At 45.4% G+C, this 27240-nt stretch overlaps 1 protein-coding gene across 2 annotated transcripts in view; it reads right to left on the bottom strand.

Annotated features, from left to right (window-relative positions):
- LOC138970602 (uncharacterized) overlaps window positions 1-27240 on the bottom strand; it is a 244468-nt gene that overhangs the window by 140790 nt on the left and 76438 nt on the right. For both annotated transcript variants that reach the window (XM_070343070.1, XM_070343071.1), the window contains exons 6-11: window positions 26746-26874; window positions 24190-24294; window positions 8335-8568; window positions 7519-7755; window positions 2629-2712; window positions 1991-2074 (exon numbers count right to left, since the gene is read on the bottom strand). In XM_070343070.1, the coding sequence (XP_070199171.1) occupies window positions 1991-2074; window positions 2629-2712; window positions 7519-7755; window positions 8335-8568; window positions 24190-24294; window positions 26746-26874 (873 nt within the window). The remainder of the gene's footprint in view (window positions 1-1990; window positions 2075-2628; window positions 2713-7518; window positions 7756-8334; window positions 8569-24189; window positions 24295-26745; window positions 26875-27240) is intronic.

Genomic DNA, 27240 nt, shown 5'->3' with positions numbered 1-27240 from the left:
ATAATTTTTATATATTTAATTTTCAGAGCTTGTTTTTAATCCGAATATAACATATTTATATGTTTTTGGAATCAGCAAATGATGGAGAATAAGATAAACGTAAATTTGGATCGTTTTATACATTTTTATTTTTTTTTACAATTTTCAGATTTTTAATGACCAAAGTCATTAATTAATTTTTAAGCCACCAAGCTGAAATGCAATACCGAACCCCGGGCTTCGTCGAAGATTACTTGACCAAAATTTCAACCAATTTGGTTGAAAAATGAGGGCGTGACAGTGCCGCCTCAACTTTCACGAAAAGCCGGATATGACGTCATCAAAGACATTTATCAAAAAAATGAAAAAAACGTTCGGGGATTTCATACCCAGGAACTCTCATGTCAAATTTCATAAAGATCGGTCCAGTAGTTTAGTCTGAATCGCTCTACACACACACACACACACACGCACATACACCATACCCTCGTTTCGATTCCCCCTCGATGTTAAAATATTTAGTCAAAACTTGACTAAATATAACAAGTCGCGAAAGGCGAAAATACAATATTTAGTCAAGTAGCTGTCGAACTCACAGAATGAAACTGAACGCAATGCCATTTAGCGCGGTAGTGGTTACGCTATGCTGCATAGCACGCTTTTCTGTACCTCTCTTCGTTTTAGCTTTCTGAGCGTGTTTTTAATCCAAACATATCATATCTATATGTTTTTGGAATCAGGAACCGACAAGGAATAAGATGAAAGTGTTTTTAAATTGATTTGGACAATTTAATTTTGATAATAATTTTTATATATTTAATTTTCAGAGCTTGTTTTTAATCCGAATATAACATATTTATATGTTTTTGGAATCAGCAAATGATGGAGAATAAGATAAACGTAAATTTGGATCGTTTTATAAATTTTTATTTTTTTTTACAATTTTCAGATTTTTAATGACCAAAGTCATTAATTAATTTTTAAGCCACCAAGCTGAAATGCAATACCGAAGTCCGGGCTTCGTCGAAGATTACTTGACCAAAATTTGAACCAATTTGGTTGAAAAATGAGGGCGTGACAGTGCCGCCTCAACTTTCACGAAAAGCCGGATATGACGTCATCAAAGACATTTATCAAAAAAATGAAAAAAACGTTCGGGGATTTCATACCCAGGAACTCTCATGTCAAATTTCATAAAGATCGATCCAGTAGTTTAGTCTGAATCGCTCTACACACACACACACACACACAGACACACAGACACACAGACACACAGACACACGCACATACACCACGACCCTCGTTTCGATTCCCCCTCGATGTTAAAATATTTAGTCAAAACTTGACTAAATATAAAAAGAGGTTTCTATTGTAAATAGATTTAAACATTTGCTGTTCTACTATCATAATGCTCCAAAATTGAGCCTATAATGCGTCGTGACAGTGACATATCAATTCATGGTTATGCAATCTTAAGAATGTCCAAGAAACACACTTGCCCCAACCCCACCACCCTTCCCACTACCATGGCAGATTTCATACTCAACACCCTCTACATTTTGACAGAAATTGATCAATTAAATTTGGGCCATGTCGGGAAGTCATCAAACGCTAGAAGTGATAACAATTTCATTAAAGCTCTAGCTTCAAAAACATCCGAGATAACCTCAACGAAGTGATCCGTCTATGGACGGCCTGGGGCCTGTCGGCCTTTAACACCGTCCACTCGATCAAGACTCTACTGATTACTCAGGGGAGTCAAAAAGGGAATTCAGACAACTGGACCATGTACCTGATCAAAACAGAACAACAAAACTCGTTTTGTTTTCAAAATCTACAAACCTTTTGTTCAAGCCTATTTTACCTTTTTCACGTTGAGATATGGGTTTTTTTTTGTATGTAGAATTGCAATAGCGTGATTCTTCAATGTGACTTTTGACCACTTATTCAGATAAGCGGAAGGCTTTACAAGTCCGTCATACCATCGTGAAATAATACCAGATATACTCACTGCAGATACCGCTATCGCAGGTTGCTAGGCTATGGCATAAGTTCTTCCAACCACGTTTTGCACAGTTACCTCCAACAGGGATCCCTGAAACAGAAGTGGTGACCATCTCAAATTTTCAGTACAACCAGGATGATGTATGAATCAAGCACACTGACATTGGACGCTTAAATGTCATAGGGCAGGCACACATTAATTACACCTTACCGGCAAGCTATTTCAGAGAGCTCTGTTTAAACTCACGTTTAACTCTCCAAAATCCCAGGACTGGTTTTATGTTGCAACACTGGGAACGGAAGTTAAGGGTATTTAAGGATACTGATATTTGTCAGAAGTAAGGCCCTAGATAATAAACAGGGATGTTTAGGCCAGCAGCGAATGTGATTTAAAAATGTGCTTTTCTCCTGCTTATAAATGGGTTCATTTGATTTGAGCAATATTTGGGTATGAGATCACAGGTCCTTGACCGCATCTGCCCTCACAAAAAAAATTATCTCCACAGATTATTGACGATTGGTTTGTCTCAGAAAGCCTTTCAGAACAGCAGTCAGACCTCCAAACGGAAAAACACATCAGTCAACACATACAAATGTCAGGAACCGTTATCCTTTCACTAGTTAGCACAGCTATCGTATACTCACTGCATGTCCTGTTTTCGCAGACACGCCCCTCCTCACATAATGTCGTCTTCAGGTCGCCGCACCCTGAGTCCCCAAGATTGACCTCTGAAACCGTATTACCTCACAATCAGTCCATGACACAAGTCACTCTGAGATGCCCCATTCCCTCTGTCCATGACACAAGTCACTCTGAGATGCCCCATTCACTCTCCCCATGACACAAGTCACTCTGAGATGCCCCATTCACTCTCCCCATGACACAAGTCACTCTGAGATGCCCCATTCACTCTCCCCATGACACAAGTCACTCTGAGATGCCCCATTTACTATCCCCATGATACAAGTCACTCTGAGATGCCCCATTCACTCTCCCCATGACACAAGTCACTCAGAGATACCCCATTCACTCTGTCCATGACACAAGTCACTCTGAGATGCCCCATTCACTCTGTCCATGACACGTCACTCTGAGATGCCCCCTTCACTCTCCCCATGACACAAGTCATTCTGAGATGCCCGATTCACTCTCCCCATGACACAAGTCACTCTGAGATGCCCCATTCCCTCTGTCCATGACACAAGTCACTCTAAGATGCCCCATTCCTTCTGTCCATGACACAAGTCACTCTGAGATGCCCCATTCCCGCTGTCCATGACACAGGTCACTCTGAGATGCCCCATTCACTCTCCCCATGACACAAGTTACTCTGAGATGCCACATTCATTCTGTGCATGACACAAGTCACTCTGAGATGCCTCATTCCTTCTGTCCATGACACAAGTCACTCTGAGATGTCCCATTCACTCTCCCCATGACACAAGTCACTCTGAGATGCCCCATTCATTCTGTGCATGACACAAGTCACTCTGAGATGCCTCATTCACTATCCCCATGACAGAAGTCACTCTGAAACGCCCCATTCACTCTCCCCATGACACAAGTCACTCTGAGATGCCGCATTCACTCTACCCATGACACAAGTCACTCTGAGATGCCCCATGCACTCTCTCCATAACACACGTCACTCTGAGATGCCCCATTCACTCTCCCCATGACACAAGTCACTCTAAGATGCTCCATTCACTGTTTCCATGACACAAGTCACTCGGAGATGCCCCATTCACTCTGTCCATGACACAAGTCACTATCAGATGCCCCATTCACTCTGTCCATGACACAAGTCACTCTGAGATGCCGCATTCACTCTACCCATGACACAAGTCACTCTGAGATGCCCCATTCACTCTCCCCATGACACAAGTCACTCTGAGATGCCCCATTCACTCTGTCCATGACACAGGTCACTCTGAGATGCCCCATTCCTTCTGTCCATGACACAAGTCACTCTGAGATGTCCCATTCATTCTCTCCATGACACAAGTCACTCTGAGATGCCCTATTTACTCTCCCCATGACACAAGTCACTCTGAGATGTCCCATTCACTATCCCCATGACAGAAGTCACTCTGAGATGCCCCATTCACTCTCCCCGTGACACAAGTCACTCTGAGATGCCACATTCACTCTACCTATGACACAAGTCACTCTGAGATGCCCCATTCACTCTGTCCATAACACACGTCACTCTGAGATGTCCCATTCACTCTGTCCATGACACAAGTCGCTCTCAGATTACCCATTCCCTCTGTCCATGACACAAGTCGTTCTCAGAAGCCCCATTACCTCTGTCCATGACCCATGACACTATCAGATGCCCCATTCACTATGTCCATGACACAAGTCACTCAGATGCCTCATGCCCTCTGTGCATAAGTCAAGTCAGTATCAGATGCCTCATGCCCTCTGTTTATAAGTCAAGTCACTCTCAGATTCCTCATGCCCTCTGTTCGTATGTCAAGTCACTGTCAGCTTTGTACTTGGAACACCATTGGCCCTCACTGCTCAGGATATCTGTGTGAGTATGTATGTTTCGTTCCCCACGTGGAGAAGAAGGGGCTTTCTTTTTTTACATTTAGTCAAGTTTTGACTAAATGTTTTAACATAGAGGGGGAATCGAGACGAGGGTCGTTGTGTGTGTGTGTGTGTGTGTGTGTGTGCGGGTGTCTGTCTGTGTGTGTGTGTAGAGCGATTCAGACTAAACTACTGGACCGATCTTTATGACATTTAACATGAGAGTTCCTGGGTATGATACCCCCAGACTTTTTTCTTTTTTTCGATAAATGTCTTTGATGACGTCATATCCGGCTTTTTGTAAAAGTTGAGGCGGCACTGTCACACCCTCATTTTCAATCAAATTGATTGAAATTTTGGCCAAGCCACACACACACACACACACACACACACACTCAAAAAAGCTTACACACACGCACACGAACACACATACACACACACACACACACACACACACACACACACGCGCGCACAGACGCACACATACAAACACACACAATCACAAGCGCGTGCGCTCATACAAACACACACACACACACACACACACACACACACAAACACACACACACACACAAGCACAAACACAAATAAACACGCACAAGCACACACACACACACACACACACATACACACACACACACACACACACACACACACACACACGCTCACATGCGCACAAGCAAACAAGCAAATACACCCACACACTTCATTGCACGGAAATATGAAGGTTGGGGGGGGGGGGGGGAGAGAGAGAGAGTGGCAGAGAGAGAGACAAAATGAGAGAGAGGGGAAGAGAGAAAGAAAAACAGAGAGAGAGAAAGGGGGAGACAGAGAGACAGACGAACATAAAGAATGTGTGTGTGTGTGTGAGTGTATGTGTGGGTTGTGTGTGTGTGTGTATGTGTGTGTGTGTGTGTGTGTGTGTGTGTGTGTGTGTGTGTGTGTGTGTGTGTGTGTGTGTGTGTGATAGAGAGAGAGAGAGAAAGAGAGGAGGGAGGGAAAAGAGAGCGAAAGAGAGAGAGAAAGAGATAGAAAGAGAGCAAAAAAGATACGAGAGAGAGACTTTCAGACGGACACAAAGAGAGACAGACAGATATAGAGAGAGAGGTAAAAAGAAAGAGCGATAGAGAGAGAGATAGAGTCAAACAGCAAGCTCAGTACAGTGCAATAGTTTCTGGCGTGCCACCTCTCAGGTACGTTACAGAATGCTCGGCACAAACTCCCGTTGCCTAGACCATTCTCGGCGAGCGGTCGCCTTTGTTACGCTTCAGTGACCCCGGACAATGGTACTCGAGCGAGCGTTCGCGAGCGATACGACAAAACTATGCGTTGCCTAGAAAACGTTTGCAAACGTTCTGTTACGGTCTGCCTAAGCAACGCACCTCAGGATTCCCGATTCACTTTGTCTATGACTCAATACACTATCGAGATGCCCAATTCACGCTGTTCATGCCTCAATACACTTTCAGGAGTGACATTCACTCTATCCATGACTCAAGTCACCATCAGAAGCCCTATTTACTCTGTTCATACCTCAATTCACTATCAGAAGCCCCATTTACCGTAACCTATACCTTTTATGCGCCCACTATTGAATAAACGCCCACCCCCTACCTTTGGTCAAATTCTGCGCACAGGGTTCAGTACCTAATAAACGTCTACCCCCATTTTCGATCATAAGAGCAAATGGAAATAAAAACAAAGATTATTCTGTCTGCTTTTGTTTTTTTCTATCCATTTTTTTCCCTTCCTTGGAAATGTTTCGCGTGCGGCAGAGATTTTAGTGTCGTATTGCTGGTGTCTTATCATTTTGTGCAGAGCCCACCCACAACATTGAATTTGCAATACTCTGTCATGGTGAAGTCCAAGAGGTAAACATGTCACTTCATAAAACACGTCACGCTGATACTTTTAACTGAAAGCTTTATTTTGTCTTCTTTATTTTGAGCGTGATAAACAGAAACGGTCCAAGCCTGTCCGCTAAAACATTAAGAGGGTCCCCCCAATCAGTTCTTGTTGTTCAGCTTAGTCACATAAATTGGAAACACAAAATTACAGAAAATCATTCTGTCAAGCGGCTCATAAGTCATTAGTCAGTTCAATGAATTTAACCAGAAAAGTCGGCCTAACAAAACAAATACACTCATCAAACAGTGGATGGGATGACCAAAGCCGGGTCTCTACGTGGCTGTCTTAATTTACTGAATTAGATACACCTCCTCGATCTTTTAATCAGCTATTCTCTCATGAGTCGTTCTCTCATCGGGCACGTGACACCCACAGTGAGCGTGGGATTTGAACAAAAAGTGCGCGCGTGTGTGTGGGTCTTAATGCTCAGAATTGGCGCCAAAATCAACCCTTTCGTCGTAACCCAAAAGTCACTTGTTGTGGCCAACGTGTGTGACGTAAGACAGTCATTGCACACACCTGGCAATTTTGGAATCTACTCTCCGTAACGTCCGTGTTCCATGGACACCGTGGAAACAAATAGCCAGTTTCATCTCATTTGATTATTGCCAACAAATTTATTTCAAAACGTTGATATTGTATCATTAGTAAGTGAAATATATGTATAGCTAAACCCACGTGTCTCCTTAGTGAACCTATTCATTAAAAAGATAATAGCAGAAATATCTTTCAATTATCAACAGTACTAACTGGATTAAGAAGAAGAAGTTCCCAAACATATTCCTCAAAGTTATTCGTAGAACTAGAAGTGTTGGAAACCATTTGTCATAACTTTGACCAGGAACCAACTTTTACCGTTTTACATGTGTGTGTGTGTGTGTGTGTGTGTGTGTGTGTGTGTGTGTGTGTGTGTGTGTGTGTGTGTGTGTGTGTGTTTGTATGCGTGTGTGTGTATGTGTGTGCGTGCGTGTGTGCGTGCGTGCGTGCGTGCGTGTGTGGGCATGTGCGTGCATGCGTATGTGTGTTACTCAGTGTGCATAAATGTGTTTGTGCACGCCTGTGTGAGTCTTGCAGTACATAACTTTACAGACCTGTGATGCGGTATCCCTTAACCTCGACCTCGCAGAGCGAGAGACTGGAGCTGGGAGGGGCTTGAAGGGCCACTATTGAGCCTGTCAACGGCTGCTGATCACAGGGAAAACTCTGACGCGTGCCGTTAAATCTGCCCGTAAAATTTGTGCAAAGTTCTTTGGATGGCGGGTGATACGCTGAGGTCAGGTCCACCCGATCTCGCATCACCAGAAAGAGTATGCTCGTCATCGTGTCCCCTGAAACGCAACAAACCAGAACGACAGTGCCAGAATAGTGTTACTATTGTCTCTCAGGGCATCATTATTCTCAATAGAGGGAGCACAACAAAATAGAAACCTACGATTACTCACGTGAGTCAAAACCATATGAGAATACCTCAAAGTTAACATTTTAAACATCGAACATGACCCCTCTGTGACCCTAAAATCTGACAAGGGTCAACAAAAATGGGGCCATGTCCGGAGATTATCAAACCCTTTTTGTGTGAAACGTTTCATAATGTCAGAGATAACCTTAATGTCATGGTTTTTTATGAACCAAACATGACCCCGCTGTGACCCAAAAATATGACGAGGGTCAACCGTACGTACTGGGGTGTGTGTCGGTGGATGATCAAATACTAGAAGTGTGAACAGATTTCAAGTTCTAGCTTCAAAACTATTATAGAAACCCTCAACGTTCTGTTTTTATGGACCAAACAAATACAAAGATACCATTTCAACATCTTCTGAGGTAATATTTCTAACTGAGAAAAAATATTTCCCCAAAAAGAAAACAAGACAGACCCGTTTCTTCAAAATTTACAAGAAACTTACCATCAAAGTTTGGAGTGGGCGTGACAACAAATTCGAAGATATGATGAACCAAAACGACGTCAAGTATCCAGAATATAAAGAAATTGTGGCCGGGATTTGTCCCGGTGCCGGCACATTCCTCGAAATTGGCGGACAGGGACGATACTACCCGTCCATCAGTCGTGCTCGCAGCGAGACCATAATCAAGGAGACTCATCTCAACAGCATCGCTCCTTGACACCACGTTATATTTCACTGTAATGCCAACAGCACTGTGTCAGCAAATAAATGAGACAGACAGACTGACAAACACGCACTCCCTCCCCCTCCCTTACACACACACACACGCACACACACACACACACACACACACACACACACACACACACACACACACACAGCGCCATATTCCACAAGACAAAACAAGCCACTACTCATTCGAATTTTCCTCGGTCTTGTAAAATAAATCAAAAACGAATAATTTCTTGTTTAAAAACAGACAACAGAACCAAAAATCTACTTCGCTTGTATGTTGCTAATATTTTGTCTGTGATATTTCCAGAGTGTGTGGGACATAAATTGGATACATCTGCTGGACTGACTTTATGATACGGAATTTAAAAAAAATATGATGACATACCAAGAATTATATTAACGAGGGTCGAGATATCTGACCAATCAATTACAACCACAAAACCTATTTTGTAATTGGTGTGAATTTCTGGTTTACATTTGTTGTAATGATTTTTTCAGATTTGAAATACTATAACGTTTTTTTCTCGGATATGGGTGGAAATAACACTATATACTATCTATAATTACTATTAAGTTTTGGGTCTACAAGTTAGTATCCCCTTCCATTGGCTCTTTCGACGCACGTTGTGTTTTGTTTTTTTTGCCGCTTGCCTCCCTTCGTATAATGAACCGCTCGTGGAGAGTCGTCGTACCAAACTAAATCGTCAAAATTTCCAAATCCGTCTGGAATTCCGAGTAGGGAAATCCTTTCATGACATGACGTCAGCGCCTTTTGGCGATTGGTCAATGCACTGCGGAGCTGGACGGCCAACGTATTGTCGGTTACACTTGAAATGCATGCTACTTGAGTTTGCCCTCAAAACTGATACGAAGTGAACGGGAGCATAAGGTCAGTTATCAACTTAACTTCGAACAGCGAGATCGACAGAACGTAGAGTACGCAAATACGAAGGGAGAAACTCAGAAACCGACGAGTCGATACTGACACATGCTCGAGAACCCACGTGTCAACAGTACTCTTGGTTACGTGCCCGAATAGGTCAGTTGATAGAGTGTCTGAAAGCGAAGTCTTTGGACGGTAACCTCAATTCGAAATTCTTGTATTTTATTCATTTTAATTAATTTAAAAGGTTCGAGTGATGTATTGAAGATCGAATTATCAAAAGGTTGCAGATATATCGAGTACATAGCTCTGATGAACGATTACCCAGAATTACTCAACCTATTTTAAAGGCACAATAAACCTCCCGTAAACCATCACAGATATTGTCAGGCTTTTACACACAGTACAAACACCCTTTCGTTTAAACACTCACCGCTTGAGAACATCCTAGGTGCCCTACGTAAAGAGCGAGCAATTTGCAAAGAATTTATTTTCGTGGACCGTCTGATCGGCAAATCAGGCGCCTCGTTTTGGCGCTAGAACTAACTTTTTTAAATCTAAATAATAAATTGACAGCTTGTTACACAATCATTCTTAAATCATAAACTTTTTTTGTTGTTATCAAGACAAGATCAGTACAATTCGAAGTTTTGAAAGTTTGAAAAAAGAAAAGCCCGGAAATGTGTCACGCAAACCGTCTTTCTCGTAGCAGACGACGGTTGAGCCTATAGCGCCCGTTTTTCTGAACTGTCAACTGCCACCGCTCTAGTTCGTGTGAATCGCAGCCGTTTGTTCGAAGCCGTGGAGATGACGGTCGCCACCACCACCACCCTCACCTTCCTGTGTATATATCGCCCTCCCCCTAACACCAAAAACAAGCTGAAGGACTCTACTTTCTTCGACGAGTTCTCCCAAGCCCTCGACCACTACAACGTGACGTCCCACAGCGCCATCGTCCTCGGTGACTTTAACATCCACTGGGACTGCCCTGCCAACGCTGACACCAAGCGGGCCCGTGCGCTGTTGGACAGCTACAGTGTGGACCAGGTCGTTCCCTTTCCCTCCCACTCCCGTGGCCACATCCTGGATTGGATTGTCACTCGACCCTCGGACAATCTGGTCTCCAGCCTCGTCGCCAACGACCACTTTGTCTCCGACCACACTGCCATCAACTTCGTCGTCAACATCACCAAGCCAGCACAGAAGCAAAAGATGGGCACACGTCGCAAGCTACGAGACATTGAGACAGATGCTTTTGGAGACGAAGCTGCCCTGCTGCTTGCCCAGCGAGATCCGTCCTCTGACCCCGCCCATTTCTTCAGCTTGACTCTGCGCCAGCTCCTCGACAAACACGCCCCGCCATCCCTATGCGCAGTCTCTGAGCGACAGCCGACTCCCTGGTTCTCTGAGGACATCACAGCCGCCAAGATCAAGAGACGGCGAGCGGAGCGTGCATGGCGACACTCTGGCCTGGAGGTTCACCAGCAGATTCTCAGGGATGCGCTGCTTCGAGTCACGCAAGCCATCACTGCTGCCAAGGTCGAGCACTTCCACCAACGCCTCATCATCCATGGAGCTGTTCTCCATCATGTCCTCTCACCTGGGCTCCTCCCCCGCTGCCCCCTTACCCACTGCTCACCCACCACAAGATATCCCGGAGTTATTCTCGGAGTTCTTCAAGGACAAGATTGACAAGCTTCGGAGAACACTCGATCAGCAGCCCTTCGTCCCGTCCCCACCCTCACCCTCCTTCTCCGGCTCCCCCCTCACGTGCTTTCAGCCTGTCACTCAAAACCACGTCAAGCGACTCATCACCAAGACGGCCATCAAGACCTGCGAGCTAGCCCCCTGCCAGGCTTCCTCTTCACCAAGTGTCTGGACAAGCTCCTGCCGTGTATCACATATATCATCAACATCTCCCTGGCCACAGGCGTCGTTCCCGACTGCTTCAAGTCTGCCGTTGTCCGCCCAATCATCAAGAAGCCCGGCCTTGACGTCAACGAGTTGAAGAACTACCGTCCTGTGTCCAACCTGCCCTTCCTCTCCAAGCTTCTGGAGCGTATCATCCTGGAGCAGTTGAGCGCCCACCTGTCTCGGAACTCGCTGATGCCAGTGTACCAGTCAGCGTACTGCCCCCACCACAGCACCGAGATGGCGCTCCTACGAATCACCACGGACCTCCTGAACGCAACAGATAGCGGTCTCGTCTCTGCCCTTGTGCTGCTGGACCTTTCCGCGGCCTTCGACACGATCGACCATCAGCTACTCGTCGATCGCCTCAGTTCCACCTTCGGCATTCACGACACCGCCCTCTCTTGGTTCCGGAACTACCTCCGGAACCGCTCTCAGACTGTCACCACTGATTCGTTCTCTTCTCAGCCTGTCCCTGTCCGCTTCGGCGTCCCACAAGGGTCTGTCCTCGGCCCTGTCCTTTTCACCCTGTACACCCAACCCCTCTCCCTGGTCATCGAACGCCACGGCTTGAACTACAACTCCTTTGCCGATGACACGCAGCTCCAGAACAGCGCCAAGCCGGAGGACGTTGACCATCTCCTGGGATCCATCTCCAGTTGTTTCACTGACATCAAGAACTGGATGACTGAGAACAAGTTGAAGCTGAACAGTGAGAAGACAGAGGCCCTTCTCGTTGGAACACGACAGAAGATTGCTTCCCTCACTGTGACCGACCTCCAGCTGGATGACGCGACTGTTCCATTCTCCCCTGCTGTCAAGAGCCTTGGCGTCTTTCTCGACTCCACTCTCTCCATGCAGACACACATCTCCTTCATCATCAAGACCTGCTTTTTCCACCGTCCATCCGTCGCTACCTCACCCACGACGCCTGTGTGAAGCTGGTTGTCTCCCTCATCTTCAGTCGTCTGGACTACTGCAACTCCCTTCTGGCTGGCCTCCCCGCCTCATCCATTCATGGCCTACAACGAGTCCAGAACGCTGCTGCCAGGCTGATGTTGAGGAAGACGAAGCGAGACCACATCACCCCCCTACTTCGCTCCTTGCACTGGCTCCTTGTCAACACCCGAATCTCCTACAAACTGTCCACTCTGGTCTACAAGTGTCTCAACGACTCTGCTCCCGAGTACCTTCAATCCTCCCTGGACCTGTACACCCAGCCCTCCGACCGTCCCCTTCGTTCTGCTGCTGACCCACTCCGCCTTCACATCCCTCGCTCGAAACTCGCATCTGCTGGTCAGCGTGCATTTCCCTCCGCGGGCCCCTCCGTCTGGAACTCCCTGCCGCTTGAGCTTCGCCAGAGCCCCTCTCTTGACGCGTTCAAGAGTAGGTTGAAGACTCAGTTCTTCCCGTAGCTGGCTGCGACTTTCATGTTCGACGTGATGTGTTGTGCCCCAAAAGACATTCCTGTGCTGTGCTCTGTGAGAGGTGTTTTCTTTGTGTTTGATATTATTTTGTTTGGACCTAGCTATTGATGTGTACATTGTTGTTAAACAGTTGTTTGTTGTATGTTTATCAGGGTTTGCTAGTGTGTGATAGGGTTTGTGTCCGTCTGTAGATGTTAGTTTCTTTGTTAGTCCTGTGTTGACAACTCTTCGGCAAGCGCTCAGAACTGTACCCACGGAATACGCGCTATATAAGCTTCATATTGATTGATTGATTGTTGCGTTTAGATTCAGCAGTACACAATAACGTGCTATTGCAGATAAGCTTAAAGCGAGTCGCATTGAACTCAAAAACTGACGACTACATTGTGAAACAAGAAGGGCAAAGCCCATACGACTCACATGCTTGACTTTGACCTTTACATGACCTTGACCTTCAGGGTCAAGGTCAAATAACTAAACCTAGCAATGACATCATACACTAAGAACTGCTTTACACATTTTTCCTACCAAAATACATGTGACCTTGACTCAAGTTCATCCAAGGTCATGCAACACAAAGCTGGTAATTCAAGACATAGGAAGTACAATGGTGCTTATTGGCTCTTTCTACCAAGAGATATGGTCACTTTTAGTGGTTCACTACCTTATTTTGGTCACATTTCATAAGGGTCAAAGTGACCTTGACCTTGATCATATGTGACCAAATGTGTCTCATGATGAAAGCATAACATGTGCCCCACATAATTTTTAAGTTTGAAACAGTTATCTTCCATAGTTCAGGGTCAAGGTCACTTCAAAATATGTATACAATCCAACTTTGAAGAGCTCCTGTGACCTTGACCTTGAAGCAAGGTAAACCAAACTGGTATCAAAAGATGGGGCTTACTTTGCCCTATATATCATATATAGGTGAGGTATTGAATCTCAAAAACTTCAGAGAAAATGGGAAAAATGTGAAAAATAGCTGTTTTTTAGACATTTATGGCCCCTGCGACCTTGACCTTGACCTTGAAGCAAGGTCAAGATGCTATGTATGTTTTTTGGGGCCTTGTCATCATACACCATCTTGCCAAATTTGGTACTGATAGACTGAATAGTGTCCAAGAAATATCCAACGTTAAAGTTTTCCGGACGGCCGGGCGGACGGACGGACGTCCGGACGGGGGGGACGGACGGACGACTCGGGTGAGTACATAGACTCACTTTTGCTTCGCATGTGAGTCAAAAAGGAAACTGGATCACATGGGTTCGCGATGGCTCAGGGGTAAGATAAACCACGCAGAAAAAAATCTTTGAAAATTGCTCGCTCTTTACGGAGGGCACCTAGGACATTCAAAAGCGGAGCGTGTGTAAATGAAAGGATGTTTGTACTGTGTGTAACAGTCTGACAGTATCTGTGATGGTTTACGGGAGGCGTTCTGTGTGTAAAAGTCTAACAGTATCTGTGATGGTTTACGGGAGGCGTACTCTGCCTTTAAGTAACATCGGCTATGGGGAAACTCCCAATAGGTGATTGTATTACCACGCGTCGATTGGAGGTAATGGTGGTAAACTACTTCTCGTTTAATGCACGTCTGCCTACTAACCCGCAATCTACCTTTCCATGACCTTTAAACTTAACGAGAAACATCCCAGTGGCCATAACAATCCTTCAAGTGTGAGACCTTACTAAGACATAAGACATACGACACACGATTGTATCACACCCACGTGCAGTACACAGGAATGTTGCCGGGCTTGAGTACATTCAATACATAATACATTCCAACACAACAACCAAACAGAGTGCTCACCGAACTGCGTACACACATTCACTCTATTTCATTCTAGGTCACCATAAATAGTACCCATATATCGGATCCAGATCGGCTAACTGGGTACCAGAAGACACGCGGTAAATAATATTGGACCTATCTGGGGGTCCCACGCGGTGTTAGTATGGTCATTATTTAAGAGTAATACTCTGCTAATTACTGAAGGGAGTGCGAAAAGTAAATGGCAGACAAACAGTATTGTCCAAGGGATGTATTGTGTAAAATCAGAGCACATAGTAATAAAACATCAACTTACCAATTACGTTGCAACCATAATGTGGCTGTATTAGTGAATTACTCAAAGATGTATTAATCATGACCATTATTCTGCAGGGTGACCCATAACATATGCAACTAATAACATTGCTAATAACTTCTGCATCTTGACAATGAATTACTTCATATTTGGTGTGCATTAACGTTAACTTCAGCTTATATTTTATTATATCACAACGTCTTACCATTGTAGATAAAGAAAACGGTCATACACGTAAAATTCCACTCGTTCAAAAAACACGAGTGTACGTGGGAGTTTCAGCCCACGAACGCAGAAGAAGAAGAAGAAGAAGTAGATAAAGTTGTCTTTTTGTTTGCACTATTTAAAAATTGAGATTGTTACGTTTGGAGTTATCTGAAGGAGCAGGTGTACAAAAACCAACCTTAGACAATCGGTGACTTGAAAACATCCATTACATGCAGGATCAAGCCGTTCCCGATGGATTCCGAGCGTGCATGTCATTGATACATTCTGCGCGCTATTTGCAAGTGTGACCTTTCAGCCTGTCCTTAAATTGGACGAAGTCGACTTCGCGAAGCTTCCGGAACGAGAATTCGTCCCTTAATTGAACTACTTTCAGCATAGCTTCGCGAAGTCCAAGGGAATGTATGCACTCTGCTCTTTTGAGTATGATTTCTACGTCCATCGTGAATCGTCGCGGAGCTATACGGCGTAGCTTCGCATGTCAAAACTTGTGAAGCGAAGTAGGGTACATTGAGAATACTACATGGCTTGCTGTGTCGTACCAGATTTACACGAGTTGTTTTTTTAAATATTGAACTGCGAGCGAAAGCGAGCTGTTCACTATTTGAAAAAGCAACGAGTGTAAATCTGGTACGACACAGCAAGCCATGTAGTATTCTGTTTATCCTACATACTGTACTTACGTGTATTTTACTGAAAGTGTCCTGCAGTCGAGGCAGATAAATTGAAGACGCTTGTTTTGGAACCTCGATCTCTTCTAAAGCCTCGTGCAATCTATTACGTCTGTCACGATCGGGTGACAGAGACCAAGAAAGTGTCACTCAGTGGAGTGCCTGTTCTTGGTCGATTATGATAGAAAGCGCCTGTACGTGATATTGGGCTACAGCAGAGTTTGCTGACAGTGCTCAATGAACACGGAGGGTTTGCTGCGCACGAGTTTTACAGTGGAGGTTTCTGCTGTCATAGGGCTGACGGTTTTTCGCTGACAGCGCACACGGGATTTTCAGGGATTGAGTTTCTCGTGTCTTTTTTCTGCTTGGGAGGCAGAATTGGACTGGACTGGTTTTGTGACAAGGTCAGTCACGTGTTATTGGCTAGGTTGTCTGAGAGAGACACAAGGGCGGCGCACTTGACACCCAGCGGCAGAAGGGGAAGGATCTAATACACAGTTTCTAGAGTATGATGGTTTTTCACCGAATATTGTATTCGGCACTCTAGGGGAGCTTCCACTAGTTTTTCCTGTCTCACTGCCAGTACTTTGCTGAGGACAAGTCGTCAACTTTCCTTCGTCGGCGATGGCTTTCGCATAAGGATTCGACAAGGGGTTCTGGAGGTTTTTGGTCACTGTTGACGAACAGAGGCTGTTCCAGGGAGGAGGCGGACTTTGCTTCCATTGAGAGTACAATCATAGGCTTTTGAGGTAATAAATCATTATTTAACGCTGTTGATGAGTCTGTGTTGTGGAATAATTTACTCTCTGTTGTTCTTTCCAGGTTAGCGCATAATTTACTCTCTGTGACGCTAAAATACTAATCTGTATATGGTTTTTGCAGATAGGGAGAGAAGGACGGAAAATGACTGTTTTGTTGTTGTAAAAAGTCCGTTTTGTGCAGGCCCACGTGCTCGATGAGATATTTAAAGATGACATGTTTTAAGGTGGTGGGTGAGGGGTAGCTGACATGTTTAGTGCACCGATGCTTTCTGTTTGCAGCCTTCGTTCGTTTCGTGTTCCTGTAACTGCTGCACGGCTGCCTTTGGCGGGACACTGCTAGCTGCAGACGTTGGAGCTGGGACCTGAGGAAGCTACGCAGACCGGCTAACCAGCAGACCGGCTAACCAGCGAACCGGCTAACCAGCAAACCGGCTAACCAGCAACCCGGCTAACCAGCATACCGGCTAACCAGCATACAGAAAGAAAGCTAAGTGCACCGTGTCTTACGCACCCCGTTGACCACCGTTGTCTTTTCTTATCTGTGATTTCATTGGAGTAGTGACAACGTGGGGTGTGTGACCCCTGCATGAACTAGAGCTTTTTGAACAGAACATTCTCATTTGACTGTATTTACACGGGATCAGCGTGTTACTATAATTTTCTATATACTACTGGCATTTTGTCAGTGATCACGGGTTTTTTACGTGTTGAGAACGTAAAAGGAACATATTTTGAGTGAAGGCTCGAGGGAGGTGGCGAGTTTATACATAAACAGGCGTCTGAAACTTATACTTTTGTTGACTCTATTTAGTTGTATGACTGCGAGAGTGGATCGTGGTGTGGTTAGTTAATTAGTAGTAATTAACCGGTTCATAATCACCTTAAGTGATATATTGAAACGTGACACATGGGGGCCAAGCCGGGATTTACTCAGTTAATTTCCAACTGATAAAGACCCACCAATTAAGGATAACTAAGAGCAGATAATCTCGTCAGTGCTCGACTTATTTTCTGCTTGGTGCTACCCTTTTTTGTATAGTTTTGATCATATACCACACCTTAAGCGATTCACATCTTGCAGGAAATGTAAATCGTAATTTGTGAGTTATTGTATGCGCTAACTGTGATTACTTCCCTTTCCTTTGTTTGTGAATCTTTGTTGTTGTACGTTCAGAGTTTTCCGTTGCAGAGAGCTGAGCGGGGTTAGCGGATTTGTTATTCGTTTTACTCAGTTTTCTCTACGTTGTTGTTTCGCATTCTGTAACAGGTTACATTTCTACCGTCTTGTTTTACTTGGATTTTTCTCCATATTTTGACTTTGTTGGAATTTTGGGGGGGAAGGGTCCGAGGACTTCTGTCCTAACCAAGGCTGTGGGAGACACTCTGTTTCACCGCAAAAAGCAGCCGATAAAGTAGGCCACGGCTGTGGGAAACACTTTGTTTCACCGCAAAAAGCAGCCATAAAGTAGGCTACGCGATTTGTTCTACACCGTTTGGATTTTTCTTCTGCATTTTCTGGTTGCTGGATTTTTGTATCCATCGCTTTCATCACCGCGTGTTCTAGCTATAGCTGCGTTAGACTTACTTTGGTAATAAAGCTTTGCTAAAACTAACCATGGCTACAGGGGGATCTCCTACGAAGAGATTAACTTTTGAGACTCCTGGTAGCGAGGAACAGACAGAGCGAGACGCACGCGTTAGAGCGCGTAGTTTGCGTAAGCGCAAGGAGTTAGAACGTAAGGAAGACATAGAGCGACAGACGAGAAAAGAAGAGCTTGACAGACAAGAACGACAGGCCGAACGTGACAGACAGGACAAGAAGGACGAACGTGACCGACAGGATAAGAAAGACGAGCTTGAGAGACAGGAACGACAGGCCGAACGTGACAGACAAGACAAGAAAGACGAGCTTGACAGACAAGAACGACAGGCCGAACGGGACAGACAAGAAAAGAAAGAGAAAGATGAACTTGCAAGACAAGAAAGGGAACGACAGGCCGAACGACAGGCCGAACTTGACAGACAGGAAAAGAAAGACGAACGTGACAGACTAGACCGGAAGGAACAGGCGGATCGCGATCACCAGCTAGAACTAGCTAGGCTACAGGCCGAGAAGGGTACGCTTACTCAGGCTAGCGCGCCGACGTTTGTTGCCGACCGTACGAGACTGCCGACGTTCGACGATGACAAGGACGAGCTCGACGACTTTTTACGCCGGTTTGAGCGCATTGCATCTGACCAGAAGTGGGAAGAGGCCACGTGGGCTAGCCGCCTTAGCACCTGCTTAAAGGGACGCGCATTGCAGCTCTACAACGCTTTGGATGACGACGAGGCGAGAGACTATCAGGCACTAAAGAAGGCGTTACTCCAGCGCTTCAACCTGACTGCTGAAGCCTACCGACGTCGTCTGCGTAACAGCAAGAGACTGAGCGGCGAGCTGAGCCATCAGTTTGTGGCACGCCTTAATCTCTACCTGCGGCGCTGGGTGGAGATGGCCGAGAAGAACTGGACCGTCGACGACCTTGCCGACCTCATTGTCATGGAACAACTGATGTCCAGCCTGCGACCTGAGGTGGTGACCTTCGTGCAGGAGCACCAGCCAAAGACTACTCAGGAGGCAGCCGACTGGATCAGAGTACACGAGGACGCCCAAGCGATCTCCGGCAAATCTTCAGGCTCACGGCCGGGAAAATCGGGAAATTCAGGTTCTTCAGGACCCAAGGACGGGAAGGACGATCAGGGACACAAGGGATCAAGTTCCAGATCTGACATCCAGTGTTACTACTGCAACAAGCGGGGCCACGTGAAGAAGGACTGCCACAGGAGACAGGCTGACCAGAAGGGCGTACACTTTGTTGGCAGTGAGGAGCTAAGGGACGTCACGAGCTCATGCACCATTCCACAACTCTGCGTTCCGTGCTCCAGGAAACATTTCCAGCCCCACTGCAACGTCTACGTTAACGGAGTGAAGGGCGAAGGTCTGCGGGACACAGGGGCAGACATGATAGTGGTTCGGGCAAGTCTAGTTCCAGCTATGGCCTACACAGGAGACAGCATCAGGGTGAGAATGGCCGAGGCATCTCACGCTTACGACTTGAACACGGCAGTGATCAAGGTCGTAACACCGTTGTTCACGGGGACCATTGTGGCCGTCGTCATGGACGATCCTCCATGCGACCTGCTCATCGGAAACCGGGTTCAGTTTGTGGACGGCGTCACCAGGGAGGTTCCCGTTTATCGGTCTCCCGACGTCATTTCAGTGCTCACGCGGGCACAGGCGGAGCGAGAGGACAAACCTCTCAAACCCCTACCTGCGGCACGAGCTGCCCTGGGGAACGTGACCCCCGCGCTTCTCGCGAAGGCTCAGGCATCTGATCCGACATTAGCGACTCCTCGGGAGCACGCGAAGTCGGGGAAGGTGAAGCTGAGCGGGAAGCATGGGAGGTCAAGGTTCCTCAGGGACAAGAAGTTGCTCTACCGTGAGTTCAGCAACCAAGAAGGTACATTCAAACAGGTTGTCGTGCCTCGCGAGTTTCGCGAGGGTGTCATGGCAACGGCACACGACTCGATTCTGGGAGGTCATCTTGGTACCAAGAAGACCACGGATCGTGTCTGGCGCCACTTTTACTGGCCAGGCATCTGCACGGATGTCCGACGTTTCTGTGCGTCCTGCGATAAGTGCCAGAAGGTGGTGGCCAAAGGAAGGGTGAGGAAGGTCCCCTTGGAGAAGATGCCGCTCATCGACGAACCCTTTCGTCGGGTGGCAGTGGACATCATCGGGCCCATCTTGCCTGCGTCTGAGGACGGAAACAGATACATTTTGACCATGGTGGACTACGCTACTCGATACCCAGAGGCGATCCCTCTGAAATCGATTGAAGCCACGCGAGTAGCTGAGGCTCTGGTTACTATGTGGTCCCGGCTGGGAATTCCATCAGAGGTACTCACCGACAGAGGCACGCAGTTCACGGGAGGAGTGATGGCGGAGGCAGCACGACTGCTATCACTGGAGCAGCATTTCACCACTCCTTACCATGCTCAGTGCAACGGACTGGTGGAAAGGTTCAATGGCACCTTGAAGACCATGCTGAGGAAACTAGCTCAGGAGAAACCACGCACGTGGGACAGGTACATCCCAGCATTGCTTTTTGCATACCGCGAGGTTCCTCAGGAGAGCTTGGGTTTTTCCCCATTTGAGTTGTTGTACGGCAGACAGGTACGCGGTCCCATGGCTATCCTGCGTCAAGCCTGGACGGACGAAGAAGCTGACGAGGAGGTGCAGACGACAGCGACCTACATAGTAGAACTCAGGAACAGGATTGAAGAGACCTGCAAACTGGCTCAAGAGAACCTGGGAAGAGCAGCACAGCGTTACGCGCGAGGATTCGACCGCAAGGCACGGCCGCGCAGCTTCAAGATTGGAGAACGGGTGTTGCTACTTCTACCTGTCAAACACAACAAGCTACAACTGCAGTGGCAAGGACCTTTTGAGGTGACAGCGAGGGTGGGCCAGAACGACTACAGGATCATGATGCACGGGAAAGCACGCCTGTACCACGCCAACCTGCTGCGCGCCTACATAGAGAGGACAGCCTACGGGGAGAAGAACAAAGACCAGAAGAACAAAGACAAGAAGACAGAGAAGGTTGCAGTCATCAGGGGTGAAACGAGGGGTTGCTCGTTCTTGAGGACGACCTTTCTGTCTGGAAACAGACCATCAACCTCTGCAATATCTTCAGGTTGCAAGGTTGGCAAACGCCAGACTTATGCGCTGGGCGTTGATTCTCCAACCGTACCAATTCACGGTACGCGTCATTCCGGGCGCCAACAATGTTGGAGCTGACTTTCTCTCTCGGGCTGTAGAGGAGAACATGACTGTGAGCGAAACCGAGGTTTCGTCTTGAAGAGGGGAGGTGTGTCACGATCGGGTGACAGAGACCAAGAAAGTGTCACTCAGTGGAGTGCCTGTTCTTGGTCGATTATGATAGAAAGCGCCTGTACGTGATATTGGGCTACAGCAGAGTTTGCTGACAGTGCTCAATGAACACGGAGGGTTTGCTGCGCACGAGTTTTACAGTGGAGGTTTCTGCTGTCATAGGGCTGACGGTTTTTCGCTGACAGCGCACACGGGATTTTCAGGGATTGAGTTTCTCGTGTCTTTTTTCTGCTTGGGAGGCAGAATTGTGTATAGCTGGACTGGTTTTGTGACAAGGTCAGTCACGTGTTATTGGCTAGGTTGTCTGAGAGAGACACAAGGGCGGCGCACTTGACACCCAGCGGCAGAAGGGGAAGGATCTAATACACAGTTTCTAGAGTATGATGGTTTTTCACCGAATATTGTATTCGGCACTCTAGGGGAGCTTCCACTAGTTTTTCCTGTCTCACTGCCAGTACTTTGCTGAGGACAAGTCGTCAACTTTCCTTCGTCGGCGATGGCTTTCGCATAAGGATTCGACAAGGGGTTCTGGAGGTTTTTGGTCACTGTTGACGAACAGAGGCTGTTCCAGGGAGGAGGCGGACTTTGCTTCCATTGAGAGTACAATCATAGGCTTTTGAGGTAATAAATCATTATTTAACGCTGTTGATGAGTCTGTGTTGTGGAATAATTTACTCTCTGTTGTTCTTTCCAGGTTAGCGCATAATTTACTCTCTGTGACGCTAAAATACTAATCTGTATATGGTTTTTGCAGATAGGGAGAGAAGGACGGAAAATGACTGTTTTGTTGTTGTAAAAAGTCCGTTTTGTGCAGGCCCACGTGCTCGATGAGATATTTAAAGATGACATGTTTTAAGGTGGTGGGTGAGGGGTAGCTGACATGTTTAGTGCACCGATGCTTTCTGTTTGCAGCCTTCGTTCGTTTCGTGTTCCTGTAACTGCTGCACGGCTGCCTTTGGCGGGACACTGCTAGCCGCAGACGTTCGAGCTGGGACCTGAGGAAGCTACGCAGACCGGCTAACCAGCAGACCGGCTAACCAGCGAACCGGCTAACCAGCAAACCGGCTAACCAGCAACCCGGCTAACCAGCATACCGGCTAACCAGCATACAGAAAGAAAGCTAAGTGCACCGTGTCTTACGCACCCCGTTGACCACCGTTGTCTTTTCTTATCTGTGATTTCATTGGAGTAGTGACAACGTGGGGTGTGTGACCCCTGCATGAACTAGAGCTTTTTGAACAGAACATTCTCATTTGACTGTATTTACACGGGATCAGCGTGTTACTATAATTTTCTATATACTACTGGCATTTTGTCAGTGATCACGGGTTTTTTACGTGTTGAGAACGTAAAAGGAACATATTTTGAGTGAAGGCTCGAGGGAGGTGGCGAGTTTATACATAAACAGGCGTCTGAAACTTATACTTTTGTTGACTCTATTTAGTTGTATGACTGCGAGAGTGGATCGTGGTGTGGTTAGTTAATTAGTAGTAATTAACCGGTTCATAATCACCTTAAGTGATATATTGAAACGTGACAACGTCAAAGCAAAGAAAGGTCACGCTGAAAGTGTGGCGTGACGTGTTAGTTCTAAAGATTCATCGAGGGTAATTAGCGAGCGCAATTTTTGTTTCTTTAATGACGTTTGTCTCGGTGACTTTGGCATCATAAGCAGTGGAAAAACAAGTCCCTGCCAGACTTGCTTGACATGACCTCATTTACATGATATACACACGTCTGATTTGAACGATTATTATCTCACGGGTGTCTCTCTCACGTATGTAGGATAAAAAGTGGACGGACTTAACATGAAGCAAGTCATTGTATCTGTCAATTTGAGTTCAGCTTTATCTTCATATTTAGTGAGCATAAACTTCAGTTTGTGCATGATCGTTCCACAAAGTGTCTGGTACGTATACCTGTTGTATGGTCCGACTTTTATCTTCTCTTCCCAACTGTGTTCCAAATAACCCCTCTGGAATAGTCAATGTTACGAACGCTTTTCAGAATGGCGATTGTCCTGAACCTGGCTGTACTTGAATTCTTCAGGTCAACGATGATCTGGGGTGTTTTTGTGTACCTACATCTTCAGATAACTCAAAAAGTGAAAGTCCGGAAGGCTTAAATCTGGTAAGAGTTAGTACAGCTCAATGTCCTAATGTTGATCCGATTTCTGAATTTTAATTTTCCAATTTTCTTTATTTTCTCAACTCGTAATTCTGTTATTTTATTCATTTCAATTACTTCTAAAAGTTTTGAGTGGTGTATTAAAAGTCCAGTTAATCAAAGGAATGTAGTTATCAAGTACTTCCAGTGAACCATTTCCCAGAATTATCCATTCAATTTGTAGTAATATCGGCTTTCGAAAAAAAACCAAATGGGCGAGTGTATCATCTCGCTTCGACTGAATATAATGGTGGTTAGTTGCTTCTGATAAATGCACTTTTGGAATCGCATAATATCAACTTACGCTTTGGTTGCATCCAAGGTACTATAATTATCATGTAACGCAAGCTCACCAATTTCGTTGCATATATAATTATTATCAGATCACAGGAACTTACCAATTTCGTTGCATCTATTATCGTTACGATATCAGAGCAGCCTTACAGTTTAGCTATAACCCATAATTGTCATGGTATCACAGGAAATTGCTAAGGCAGTTGAATCTAAGCTACTGTATAATCGTTATGCCTAGTACTTCAAAACAACTTACCAATTATGTTGCATCCATAAAGGTTATCACAAATGTAATTGCACGGCGACCCGCATGGCACACATTGGCTTTCTGACTGCTTCCAGTAGTGACCGGGAAGACACACTGTAAACAGCACATCACATGCTTTTAACATGACCCTGTTGTTATTGTGAAGGATTGTGTCAAACTAGTAGATGTCTGACCTGGCTTCTAAAATGACCCTGTTGCCCTGTGAAAGATCATGTAAAACCAGTACATGTCTGACCTAGGTTTTAAAATAACCCTGTTGCCCTGTGAAGGAACATGTAAAACCAGTACATGTCTGACCTAGGCTTTAAAATAACCCTGTTGCCCTGTGAAGGATCATGGAAAACCAGTACATATCTGACCTAGGTTTTAAAAATAACCCTGTTGCCCTGTGAAGGATCATGGAAAACCGAGTGAAGATCTGAACAGGCTTTTGCGAGACAGGCTTTTACGAGAGCAATCTACACACCGAACACATCCCAGGGGTTCACAATAGAATAGCAACATCGTTGATCCTATAAAATGCCCACGCATCTCGTGTTTCAATTACATATTTAAAGAAGCCTAAGTGTTTCATCCGAGATTCTTGAGAGTACCGCTATTCAATGCACATTGCTTGTAGCTCCAAGTTCTGAGATAACATTTAAAATCAAACAAAAACGTTACATGCGTAACCTTGTAATTTTTCAAAACAAAATGTTATTGCAGTCATTATTGTGCGTCAACGGCTAGTCCGGTAATTATAAAGCAGTGCCTCAGTTGATTAACGTGATGTTTGATGTTATATGCCAAGTTAAAGTGCCAAAACGCAACTTTTCGCCCAGTGTAAAGCAGTGCCTCAGTTGATTAACGTGATGTTTGATGTTATATCCCAAGTTAAAGTGCCAGAACGCGACTTTTCGCCCAGTGTAAAGCAGTGCCTCAGTTGATTAACGCGATGTTTGATGTTATATGCCAAGTTAAAGTGCCAAAACGCGACTTTTTGCCCAGTGTAAAGCAGTGCCTCAGTTGATTAACGTGATGTTTGATGTTATATGCCAAGTTAAAGTGCCAAAACGCAACTTTTCGCCCAGTGTAAAGCAGTGCCTTCTTTCGGGGACATCTTATGGTCCCATGTTGTGGGATCAGATCCCCACACACTTCTTCTTAATCACGACTGTCACCTTATATCCAAGTTAAATCTGTATAAATACACAAAGTCAAACATAAACAAGGCCAAATTACAACATTTAGTCAATCTGTTGAACTCACAAAATGAAACTGAACGCACTGCATATTTTGACCAAGACAATATATATGCGCAGCTTCTTCAATTCCCACGGCAAGGAACTCACTAACTTTTCCCGTAAAAAAACGAAGTGGAATTGACAAGCCAGAAAAGCGAAGTGGCGTATTGCGGTAGGCAAGAAAATTAGCTCTTCTGTAATCTTTTTAACTTTCTGAACTTGTTTTTAATACAAACATATTATATCTATAAGTTTTTGGAATGAAGAAATGATAAAGAGTAAGATGGAATCGTCTTTAGATAGATTTCTAATCTTTTGACTATGGTACATATTTTCGTTAATTGTGATCACATTTTTAGAGTAAACATGAAATATGAATATAGTTTTTAGATTCAGATCTTGACGAAGAATATGATGCAATCAGTTTGAATCTGCGAAACATCAATTTTAATGCCAACTTTAACACTTTCTACCCCAGCTATGTTGACCAATTTGTTTTTTAACCGAGACCAGCTGTGCTGCAGCAGGTCACTCAAAATTGTAGTACCTGTAGTAACTGTGTATCAACACGCTGGAATGCAGGCGTTAGATCGACGTTACAGGAAGCGACTGAAGCTAACAGTCTGAGCGGATATATCCGTACCAGGTCAGATAGAGCCATATGAGTGGGTACGGATATATCCGTACCTGGGAGGCAATGAGTTAATGAGAAAACTCATTATATAACGTGTACGCCTCCAAGCTGAAATGCAATACCAAAGTCCGGCCTTCGTCGAAGATTACTTGACAAAAGTTTCAACAAAATTGGTTGGAAAATGAGAGCGTGACAGTGCCGTCTAAACTTTCACAAAAAGCCGGATATGACGACATCAAAGACATCTATTTAAAAAAAAAAATGTTGGCATATTATACCCAGGAACGTTCATGTAATGTTTCCTGAATATCGATCTGGACAGTAGTTTTCTCGGAATCGTGCTACACATACACCCACACATACACCACACCTTCATCTCGATTCCCAGTCAACGTTAAAACATGTACTAGTCAAAACTTGACTCAATGTAAAAGGAACGGTAATTTCTTAATAACAACGAGTGAAGTGTGTGTGCACGCGTGGTGGTATGAGCGTGCGAGCGTGTGTAGGCTATATATATGTGTGTGTGTGTGTGTGTGTGTGTGTGTGTGTGTGTGTGCGTGCGTGCGTGTGTGTGTGTGTGTGTGTGTATGTGTGTGTGTGTGTGTATGTATGTGTGTGTGTGTGTGTGTGTGTGTGTGTGTGTGTGTGTGTGTGTGTGTGCACCATCCTGAACGAATGTCTCACCATAGATGGAGAGTTCGGTGAAAATGACATAATACCATTTGGATTTGCCCGTGCCGAGAAGATCATCTCTTTTCTGCACCATTACGTGGCGGCCGCGAATATGAGTTTTGCAATTGAAGTCACTTCGAACTGCCGAATAAACAGAAGAAAAAAGAAGTCGCGTGAAGTAATATCAAAACATTCAGTCAATCTGTCAGCCTGAAACAAAAGTATTACTAAACGTAACAAAAGGCAACACAGAAAACCCGGGATCAGTCATCGTGAAGACTAGCAAAGCTTGCCTAGCTGAAACACGACGGATGGAGCCGGTTTTGATGAAACATCAAAACAGGACCAAGTTTCCAAAACCCGATTTTCGTTAATTTTGCGCACATTTTTAGAGTCTTTATCTATCAATCAATCTATATATATATACGACTAGTGTCTGTGTGTCTGTGTATCTGTGTATCTGTGCGCGATGCACGGCCAAAGTTCTCGATGGATCTGCTTCAAATT

Source organism: Littorina saxatilis, linkage group LG7 (genome assembly GCF_037325665.1).
Source record: "Littorina saxatilis isolate snail1 linkage group LG7, US_GU_Lsax_2.0, whole genome shotgun sequence".
Classification (NCBI taxonomy): Eukaryota; Metazoa; Mollusca; class Gastropoda; order Littorinimorpha; family Littorinidae; genus Littorina; species Littorina saxatilis.
This window is presented reverse-complemented; position numbering and strand designations above follow the sequence as displayed.